Source organism: Semicossyphus pulcher, unplaced genomic scaffold (assembly GCF_022749685.1).
Source record: "Semicossyphus pulcher isolate SPU_LCO1_2020_fin unplaced genomic scaffold, fSemPul1.0.p SCAF_28, whole genome shotgun sequence".
NCBI lineage: Eukaryota > Metazoa > Chordata > Actinopteri > Labriformes > Labridae > Semicossyphus > Semicossyphus pulcher.
The window spans coordinates 2522689-2533716 of record NW_027211702.1 but is presented as its reverse complement, the minus strand read 5'-3'; the positions used below and the strand labels follow the sequence as shown (position 1 = coordinate 2533716).

General features: G+C 41.6%; 1 protein-coding gene across 1 annotated transcript in view; it reads left to right on the top strand.

The window, feature by feature from the left end:
- The window catches only part of tsc1b (TSC complex subunit 1b), a 29028-nt gene extending 18246 nt beyond the window's left edge, over positions 1–10782 (top strand). The window contains exons 15-22 of the mRNA XM_069677211.1: positions 486–529; positions 2198–2364; positions 2983–3165; positions 3323–3433; positions 6191–6313; positions 6716–6903; positions 7124–7297; positions 8473–10782. Of these exons, the coding sequence (XP_069533312.1) occupies positions 486–529; positions 2198–2364; positions 2983–3165; positions 3323–3433; positions 6191–6313; positions 6716–6903; positions 7124–7297; positions 8473–9166 (1684 nt within the window). The 3' untranslated portion in view covers positions 9167–10782. The remainder of the gene's footprint in view (positions 1–485; positions 530–2197; positions 2365–2982; positions 3166–3322; positions 3434–6190; positions 6314–6715; positions 6904–7123; positions 7298–8472) is intronic.
- The last annotated feature ends 246 nt before the right edge of the window (positions 10783–11028 follow it).

The following is an 11028-nucleotide window of genomic DNA, read 5'->3' as shown; positions in this document are numbered from 1 at the left end:
TGTAGTTTTACCTGTTTAAGGGCTGCATAGAGATAAAAAAACATCCATGCTCAGTATATTGGCCTCAGTAAATTATAACTGATGCACTTCGTTGTGGGATGGCTACTGCCGATGTGTGGCGCCCCATTTGTGCTCCATGTATTTCAGCCAACTGAGAAGACCAAGAACAAGTGAGCGTCATGTAGTGCACTGTGGGTAGAGTAGTTTTATATAGAGCCAGTATGAATTGCTAGAGAAGCTGATATTGAGAAACCAGAAGAGAGTACAGACAACTTTGGAGAAGTGTTGGTGCACAATAAAGAATTATATATGTTAATATTTATTGTATTTACAAATATTTAAATGGTTATTGGTGCTGTTTGTTGTCTTTGAAAATAATCATGTCGTAAGACTTTCTGACTGACATGTATTTCTTTCAGAGCATCTTAAGAAAGAACATCCCAGAGAGATCTTTCATTCATGTTTTTCTTTCTCTCCTTTCACAGATTACCTTTGCCAAGTAAGTCAGCTGACTGGACGCACTTTGGAGGTAACACACTCACACCACAACACACTGATAAAAGAAGCTATTATAAAGAGTCCAGATGGAGCGTTATTTAGGCATGACTAGTGATTTGTCACGAGCTCTGAGACACGAACATCATGTTACAACCCAGCCAGACATGGGAATTTGTTCAACAGAGGTTTATCAAACACACACGCACACACACACATTTCCCACAGTCACGCAGAACTCGATCAGCTCAGAAATTCAGAAAGTTTGCCATTTAGAGATTTCTTCATCCTTTATTTACCTCCTGTATAAACTCAGTCAACCACTGCAAGAATCTAATTTTCTCCAGCTGCAGCTCACAACAAGACACAAACACTCTGTTTATGTTGAAACTCTCTGCCAACTTGTAATTACAACTCCGGAATTTAATCATCTGCCCTGCTCGACTGATAGGAGTCAGGTAGTTTCGATTGCATCAAAACAAAACAGTACTGAGCGCCTGAGGCTGACTGACATAAACTCTGCTAAGTACTATTAAGGTCTTCTTGGATCAAATTCTCCAGAGAATATTTCACCTAATGTTCCCTCTCTGCTCTCCTCCCCTTCGTTCATGTTGACAAGTGAAGCTCTGTATCCAGAGTTATTTTGGCCAAGTGTAGAGATTGAAGAGAACTGCATATTCCGAATTTTAAATATCTTTATCAAGTGCTTGTTGCTTCTCCCAAGGAGATTGTTTTGAATCCTGTTTGTCTGTTTACTTGTAAGATGCCAGGATATATCTGAAACATGAAGAATTTGAGGTTCCCATTCAGGGCATAGTTTTAAATGACTTCTTTAAACTGTAAAGGAACCAGGAGTCCAGCACACTGCAGGTTATTTGTTCTTGAAACAAATTTGCAGCTGTATAATTTTTGAACTTTCTGTAAAGAACGTGTACATGTCTATTCTTGATTGGATGTATTGCTAAGATTATTAAGTAGAGCTGCATCATGTGTGAAGTTGATCTGATGAGCAGCAAGCAAACGAGCAGGCAGTTCACAGACACACCCCAAATCAGACACTGCTCTTTTTAAAATGTTTTCAACAAGACAGTCTAAAGGGTAAAATGTTTAATAAAAAAAAATCTAAATAAATAAATAAATAAATAAAATATGTTATTTATTTGAGGAACTATCTTCCACGAACAATATCTAGAGTTTTTGGTCTTAGAAGGCTTTAAAACTTTCTACACAAGGCTTCTGTAATGACCTACTATCCTAAAGGAAATTATCTGGAACTTGTGTCCCATGATTGTCATTCTGTTTGTTTTTATGTCATCATCTAAATCCAGATTATTTCTTTAAAAAATAAAAAAACGGTTGTATGAAAAGAAGTAATTTAAAGGATAATTCAAAGCTAATGTACGTCAGTTTCAGTTTTTATATTAAATCTTTTTTGTCAGTGTGACTGATCCGCACATTATCTGTGTAAAGTTAGAAGTTAGTTTGGTATTACTTCTTGTATATAGTGAATTTACACCAGAATCCTGTCAGCTTTTCCTGCCTGAAGAATTTACTTTGCATTTACATATGTTGTATATTATCTTTTTATAATGTTCTCATTTAGTTACCTGTGCTTTTCTGATGTTCCACTCACCTCTACGACCACTGTAATTAATGGTGTGCATGCGTGGTAATTACATTATTATTACTGTGGCCTCCCCAGGCTCAGCTCCGCTGGACGAGCTTCACACGCTGCGCAGCCAGCTGCTCCTGCTGCACAACCAGCTGCTGTACGAGCGCTACAAGAGGGAGCAGCACGCCGTCCGCAACCGACGCCTCCTCCGACGCATCATCAACGCCACTGCACTGGAGGAGCAGAACAACGCTATGGCAAGTTTGTATGCACTTATTATCACAAATTAATCCTGTGTAAGTACCTTAAGTGTTGACCAAAGCTGTATTTGAAACAGTGTATATTTATTTATTGAGATGCAGCAACACAGGACAACTGCAGGTCTGTCCTGTAACTGGAGGCTAACGGGTTTAAGGTCTTGCCAACCTGTTTGAAAGCACTAATAACCGAGGCGTTTGCAGCATGTTACAACTCCAGCTGGCACACAGCAGAGAATATGTGTGTGGAGTTTTGCTTGCAGTATGAGTGACCTGGATACATCATCTTTCAACAAGTGACGGTTGTAAAGAAGCTTTGAAGGCTCCTGGAATTAAATGTAAACAAAGGGTTAGAAGGCTGACATAGAAATATTTTATTTCCTGCAAACCTTTGGAAAATGTCACACAGTTATAGAGATCTGTGGTGAAAAGTGTTTGTGTGTGTGTAAGTGTGTATGTGTGTGTCCTCACCTTCTCTCTCTTTAAGACCTGCTGAGAAGAAAATAGCACAAACTGCTGCAAACTGCCTCAAAACATTTGTCTTTATGACGTTTAGAGACTCTTGTACCCTTTGTACTAAATTTGTACATCTTTGTGTGTCTGTGTGTGTGCGCGCAGAAGGATCAGCTGAACCTGCAGAGTGTGGACATTTTATCTCTGAGAGAGAGTCTGCAGGTGGAGCAGCAGCGATACAGGCAGCTGTGGGACGACCGGGAGACGGTGGTGACCAGGCTGCACAGTCAGATCAGACAGCTGCAGCAGGGACGAGACGACTACTACACCAAGAACCAGGAGCTCCAGGTACACACACTCAGCTACAAACTATTATTTAGAGATGCATAACGGTCATTTACAGAGGCCTGCAGACAAAGATATACATTCCATATATATCCCTGTATATGTTTCCTACAAATACTACACAACTTTAACACAATCTGGCTGTGTTGTGTGTCTTTAGAGCAAGCTGCAGGAGTGTCAGAAAAAGATGGATGAGCTGGAGGCGGAGCTTCAGAGGGCCAACAACAAAGTCTGCCACACTGGTCACCTCCTCAACCAGATGACCATCAAGGTAAAGAAAATACCTGAGCCAGGGAGTCAATGTGCAGCAGGGAAACCAATCAATCAGAGGCTTATGTCTGTTATAAAACAAATATTTATTATGGCTTCATTTAGACATGGCCAGGCCTGTCTGGAAAGAGCACAACTGTGCTTCGTAAAATGTGTCACCTGGCTCACATAGGGGCTGCTACTCTCACAGCTGTGAAGGGTGGTAATGGTATGAAGGAAAACAAGGAGATTTTCACAGAGGAATACACGTCCTGTTTGTTCACCCATCCATCTCATTTATTAGAGAATGTAGTCTCAGTGTAGTCTGCAGTGTACCAAGGACAGACTGAACAACACATTTTCAGATTAGCAGGTTTGAGACGTCACAAACCTAAGGAGCCAATCCCGTTAGTGGACGGGTTGACGCTGTGCATATCGTTATGTGTAACCTATGGCAATCACCTCAGGGATGCACGAGCCAGCTGTGACTGTCATCGTAATGTTTTGCAAACTCACTTCTGACTACTAACGTTAACGTTACTACTGCTAATGACGTAATTTCAAGCAAACTGAGTTTCAACAAGTTGCCACTAAACGATGGCAGAGAAGGGTTTTGTTTTCGGCTGTAATTTTACGAAAGGAAGCACATAGTGGGCGGGGACTGTTTCAGGAATGTTTAATGAGGGAGAAGGAGGAAATGCCTTGGGAGGATTTTTACAAGCTCATTAAACGTTTTTGCAGAAAAAACATGTCAGACACAATTTATTATTTCAAACCGAGCATTTTATATGTCTTAAAGCATGACTGGAGCTGATCTTTAAAAATGTTTTTTAATAGTTTGTTTTCACCTCTTTCGTGCTTTACTTCTAAAAGTATTTCAAGAGAAACACACAACCAAGACAAACCCCCTTTAACAGTGTAAAATTGGCTTATTCACTGCATTTTTGTTTTATCAAATCAATGTTATTTTTTGAATAAGACCTGAAACTTCAACTGAAAATCTCAAAGATTCCAGTTTTTGGTCTCTTCAGCGCCATATAAGGGCGGTAATTATGGAATTGAAGTCTACGGCTGGCCCCCGTTGTCATGGTTGTAACTCTTGATTTTCCTCGCTTGGAGTTTCACTTATTTTGAAGTTGTATCTGTAGTCATCGATTTTTTTCTGTGTTTGTTCAGCCATAGTAGATTACTGTTTACTCACAACATTTACAGAAAATGGAAAAGCAGCCGCTTAGCTCCGCCCACCCTCTTTGGCAGACCAACCACTGCTGGGTGATGGAAAACGCGTCACCAATAATTGGGCGCCGCTTGTGACACCCAGTCCATAATTCTACTATATACTGCAAATGCAAAGGCTTTCATCAGTGGGCCATAGGCTCAATCACCATTGTGTTACCTCATTCGGCGATAGTGACTTGACAGACATTTGTTTACATGAAAATCTTCTAGATTATAACTAGTGAGATTACTATTATTGGGCAAACCGTTAAATGGAATTCAGAAGAGGAAAAATAGACATGTGTATCTCTCTAAGACTTTGGTGTTTATTCAGATGTCCTGCCAACATGTTAAATTGCCAGCATAGATGCAAGATGTCTTTTTTGGCTGGACCTTTCCAGTTTCTTCTTCTTCTGACTTATATTTGGATTGCATATGACGACATACTGCAGTAAAAGGATGCATTAGTTCTGGTGTTTAAACTAAATCAGGTTAATCGGATATATCCAAGATATTTTAAAATCATATAACTTCATTAGCTGAAATGCAATTTGTAATTGTGGCCTTGACATAAAGAGCCATTAGTTATACTCACAGCAGATGTATCCTGTGCACTGAGACATTTCAAAAGCAGATCCTGCCAAAAAGAAGGATTAAAGCCGTCTTTATTTTCATCTTACATGTCTGGGCAGGTGCTCAATTCCAGATAAGGAGATAAACATGTTCCTGCTAACAAACCCATACGGCCACTGTTAACTCAGCATTTTGCTACTGGCGGGTAACAGCTTCATGTTAACTCAGCAGGATCGTTTGGGATCGTCACTGCCCTTCAGACTCATCCAGTTAACAATTTAAATCAAAATCTAAATAAATGGAAGACTTTGGCAAAACAGCAGGCCCAGCAGGCTGGGGCACAGTTCGGTCAGACTTGGGGAGTTACAAGAGCACACGCCCCCGTCCTCGTCCTGCCATCTCGATGCAGACTGCAGACTGTCCCAGGGCTCGGTTGCCTTGGAGATGATGGCTCGCCCTCTCTATTTTTGGGTCAGCGACATGGGGGGTTTGGGTGTTTTTCTGCCTCCTGGGGTTTGTCTGAGGTCTGTTTCTCTCCTTTGACCCAGACTGAACCAAAATCCTGACAAACAAGGAGCCGGTGGGTCAGGAAACGGGCATTTCAAATCAGACTGCATTCATACAGTCGACAAACTGTTCCTTTTATACATAATAATTAGACTTTTATGGTTTAATATCCTGTGAAGTCAGCAGCTGAGGACTGATTTTATAAGGTAATTTGTATAGCATCAAAGTATAACATTTTAGTTTAAGCTAAACACAAAGTAAACATCTGTCATATAGTTGCATTTGACCTGGAAAAATGCAACCTCTTAGAGCGAAGTTCATTATGAAATTTACGCACAATTTTTATTCAGAGAGATCAACATTGGCTTTTGCTGTAGTGCCTATTGTAAATGTATGCCCAGATATCTGTGGACAGGTCTGATTTGTAGTGTAATTGCAGTTTTGCCCTCCATCGTCATTGTTTGTCTCTTGTGTCCTTCAGCTGAGCAACAGCGAGAGCACCCAGCAGCAGATGAGCTTCCTGAACAAGCAGCTGCTGCTCCTCGGGGAGGCTCATAAGCTGTCCATGCAGGAGTTACACCACGCAGGCGGCGATAATACAAAGGTATGGTGGAAGGAAGTGTGTGTGTGTGTGTGCTTTCTCATGTGTGTGTGACAGGTGTAGAGAACTGCAGCGACGACGTACTGAGGTGAAAAAGGGATACTAATTGGGTTTGTTGGGCGTGGAGTCAAACTGTCCACCTGAAGCATATTTAGCTTCACTGTAAACCATCTATCATCGAATATACATTCAAAATACTTCCACAGTAATTGTTCATAATGATAGAAAATTATATGACTGTTAAGACAAAACAAAGTCATTTACGTTAAACAAATTCAAAGAACAACCATGAAAAGACCAAGCTGTTTTTATGACTTTCTCCACATTCCTTCATTTAATTTTCACTCTCTCATGTCTTGCTTCATCTTCTCTCTCTGCCTCTTTTGACAATGATTCACTGCCCAGGAGGCCCAGATGCTCAAGGTGTCATACGGGAAAGAGGTGGAGACGCTGAGGCAGAGCCTGCTGGTTCAGGGTCAGAAACTGGAGGCAGCGCAGCAGAGAGTAGCCGAGCTGGAGACGCATCTCTCCAAGAAGGAGCACCTCATCGTCGAGCAGAAGAAGTTCCTCGAGGATGTTAAATGTCAAGCAAAGTAAGTAGGAACCTCCAATATGGTTGGAATGCATCACATCTTTCTGTTTCTTATTATAGAGGTTTATGTGATTATATGGTCAACTATTGTCCCTTTCTTTTTCTCTTGTACTCTCTTTGTATCTGTAAAATCTCATGGCTTCTCTCCATTACAGTTTTTCTTTCTCTTTTGACATTTTCCCTGTCCCTGTCTCTTCCCTGTCTCGTCCCTGTCTCTGAAGGGCGGAGCTGCAGGCCTCGGACAGCAGGTATCAGGCTCAGAGGAGAATCACTCAGCTGCTGCAAACTGAACTCCTGCAGCTCTACAGCAGAGTGGAGATGGAGGCTCCCGCCAGCACCGCTACCAGTTCACCACCAGGGGGCAGAGCTGACCCACACACTAGTGATGACTCCAGGTCAGACTCACAGCACTCTTATTAACCTAGATTTTATGATCTGCAATTCTGTTTGTTTTGTTTTGTTTGTTAATTGAAGTCATCCAGTTTCCATCGTAATGTTGTTGTTTAAGTTACACTTCAAAATGTAGTTTACAATCTAACGTTCTCGTACATTGGTTTACAGTGGATGCGTTCTTTTTTTAGCTTGTGACAGTTTGAATTGACCAGTGTTTCTTTAGGAGTCTTGAGATGCAAAAACTATCTATTATTAGAAATTCAAATATAAAACCAAAACATTGAACAAGAGACAAACTAATTCTACAAGAAATGTTTCCCCCTCTCTTTCTATGCTGACCCCTCATATATGACCCCTCAGATAAATACCTTAAAATCCGGAATATAGGATGCAGTCTGTTTTGCTAGATATTCTACAGGGAAAAAGGGGTTTCTATAGCTATTTATTAATAAAAACGTGTATATAGTAAGTTATTACAACACGGTTTCACTTTATTTTTATTTGAAACACATTCAAAATAACACTAATTATAGCCTACCATTTTTTGTCACCATGTCAAGTTTGCAATCCTGCTAGCTAGGGGTGTGGTAGCTAGCAGCCTATGGTAACGGATTGTTGTGAGGGTGGCGGCTGCAATGGCGATCATGGCGCTGCATGTCCGAGACGAAGCTTTAGCTAGATTATTGTGCCATCATCTGGATAAAATACCCTAACACAATAAAATAGACCTCTGTCTGCAATTTAGACTGGTATATTGGTTGCATAGTTATATAAAATGAAGCCCACTTTTTAAAAATGAAATTGTTTTTATTAAAAGTGAGTCTTATACACCAAATTTTACGGTAATACATTTAAGTGCTGGGATACAGTTCCAAGAGCAAATTAATATGTTTGCTTCAGATGTCGCAACTGATATTTTTATGAACTATAGTGAACATCTATTTGTCAAAAAGTATAACGCAGAGTGCAGTCATGGGTTCACATCTAATAAACACCAAAATGGTAATAGCTGCACCTGATTATCCAAAGCTCTGACAGTTACTGTATGAATAAAAATAGTTAATGCATGTGTTCATGTACATGGTAATGTGGCACTCATAGAAACACTTGGCAGGGTCTAATCTGTCAGTATGATTTGGAACTTGTGTTTATTCATGACATGTTTTGTCCTCCACAGTGTCATTGTGCCAGATGGACCAAGTAAAACTCACAAAAAAGAGGAGGCGGACAGTAGACCACCACACGACTCCCCTCGGGGCAACGGCAGCACTTTATTGCCAAGGCAACCGAAGACGAGCAACTCTTCCAAGGCAACAGCTAACTCCATCAATGGCGGCCAGGATCTGGCCCCACCCCTGCTGGTGGAGCCCTCCCCGTCCTGTCCACATGGCAACTCGCTCGCACCCCAGCCTCCCTCTGATGCGCCGCTCACTGTGGGCTCCTACCCCAGCGCCAAGAGCTTCCTGGGCATGAGGGCGCGCGAGCTGTTCCGCAACAAGAGCGAGAGCCAGTGTGATGAAGAGCAACCACCACCGCGCCTGGCCGGCCTCGCCCACGGCCTGAAAACTGAGCTGTGTGTGGAACCCCCATGCCCAGGTTCTATTGCCCCCATTGGCCCTGCACCTTCCCCCATCCCGACTCCGCTTCCTGCTCCAGTCGCTACCCCTGCTCCCACCCCCGCCACTCCTCTCACTGTGCCCACCAAGGAGCCCCCCTCTGAGCCTAAGCAGCGGGCCTCCAGCCAGGAAAGCCCCAGAAGGAAGGCCGGGGCGGGGCCAGGTGCAGGGCGGGGTCACACGGGATCAGGTCGTCCCAGGCAACAGCAGCTAAAGATCATGGACTATAACGAAACACATCACGAGCACAGTTAGAGACACAAAACTGAGCCGAGACGTAGGGCGGAGAGACTGAAGTTTAAAGGTGGAGAAGAGCTACAAATCAGAAAGAGTAACATGTCAACAACTCTTTGGAATTCAGTGTTATATGTTCCATTCCTCTGAGTGGACAACAGGATTTCCCCCGGTGTTGTTCATCACTTTTCTTTCCTTTTTTATACCGAGTCATTCCCCGGAAGAATTTCAATAAGGTTACAGGGATACAAAGGCAATGTGTTGTTACCAGTGAATATGCTAGACTGATGAATTTGGTTAAGATACGAAGATGGCCAAAGATAAGCTGACAAAATGTGATTGAAGTTATCGATGACTTACATGAGACACTGTGAAGCTGATGTTAAAGGGTAATTTTCCCACTTGTTTAGCTGTAATTTTTCCAGATTGTGAGATCTGCCCCTGATATTCCTGCCTCCACAGCCAACAGAATGAAAGTCAAACTCAGAAACGTTATGTTACTTTAAATAAGCCACAGTCCTTTCTGCTGAAGAAATGAACCCTGTTTGAAAGAAAAACAAATGGCTGTTTTAATGGTTATAAGTATTTTTAAACGCTATTTGCACCACAAATAAAGATCCTTTCTTCTACACTGAAATGGCTCTGGAGGCAGGACTCTCAGAGACAGAAACCTAAACTATCCGCTCCAATCGACACCACTTGAGCTGAGTGGTACAATGTTCTTTTTAATATACGAGTGAACTGACCCTTTAAAATCTCTACCACTTCCAATTAAATCTGATTTTGAAATATACCAGAAGAGCAAGAGATGTTACTTTGTTACAACCACCTGTAAGGTGTGTTAAAGCGTTGATCACGGATATCAGAGTACTTGTTGGCCGAGTGTTACATCAGAGCAAACGATTAGGGGACTGGTACTTGGAGACGTTTGGTTTGACTTGGAAATTGACTTTTATGTTTCTGGACTGAACTCAACATTTCCATTAATTCCATAAACTCTTGAGTTTTTGTCTAAAATAAGTCAGGGGGAGGATGTGTTTGGTTTGCGAAACAGATGCAATGAGGAGAGTGTATGAAATTTGGAAACCAATGAAATTTTATGCATTTTTTTTTTTTATAAATTCCACATTCTGTTGTTCCTTTATTTTTTATTTATTCAGCCTTATCCTACATTTGTATCAGACCTGGCAAGGGAGGACCAGCTGATCATTTTCATGCAAACATTTGTGTTCTGGCTCTAAACAGAAGTGTTGTTTCTCTGCGTGGGAAACAAAACCAAAAACATCCGATCAGATTACCTCCTGCAGGTCTGATAAACACGGATTTACCTTGTTTTGTTCTAAGTTTAGAAGTAAACCCTGGGTTTGAAAGTCGTCTAAATCCTGTTGTCCACTGGGAACTCCTGCTGTCACTTCCTTTTGCCTCGCTATCTAAAGCATGTTCAACAATCCACTTTAAATGCCAACCGTAGTAACTACCGCAAACCAAGACAGAAGGTACAATCAGCACAAACTGAAGAAACCAGGACTCTGACCGGAGCTGGAGAATCTGGGACAATATGGCAAAAAAAGGAAGTTCTTAAAGCAGTGGCTTGTGTTTAACTGTGAACAATAAAGATCGTCTTCAATGTTTTGCACTACAAAGCTGAGTTTGGCTGTTCTTGCTGTTGAATCTAGCCGTCTGTTTGGTTTGTACCTCTGTGGAAATGCAGCATCAAGGTGTTTTTGTCATTACGTCCAGTGAAGGTTAAGTTTGTTTTTGGGACTGGACACTTTCAGATGTTTGCAGACTGAAAATACTTGGTCCTTCTTCTAAATTGTGCTGTTGGTTTACAGCTCAATAGAAAACAGATGAACAGAGAATTACAGTCTGATAGTCTCTAA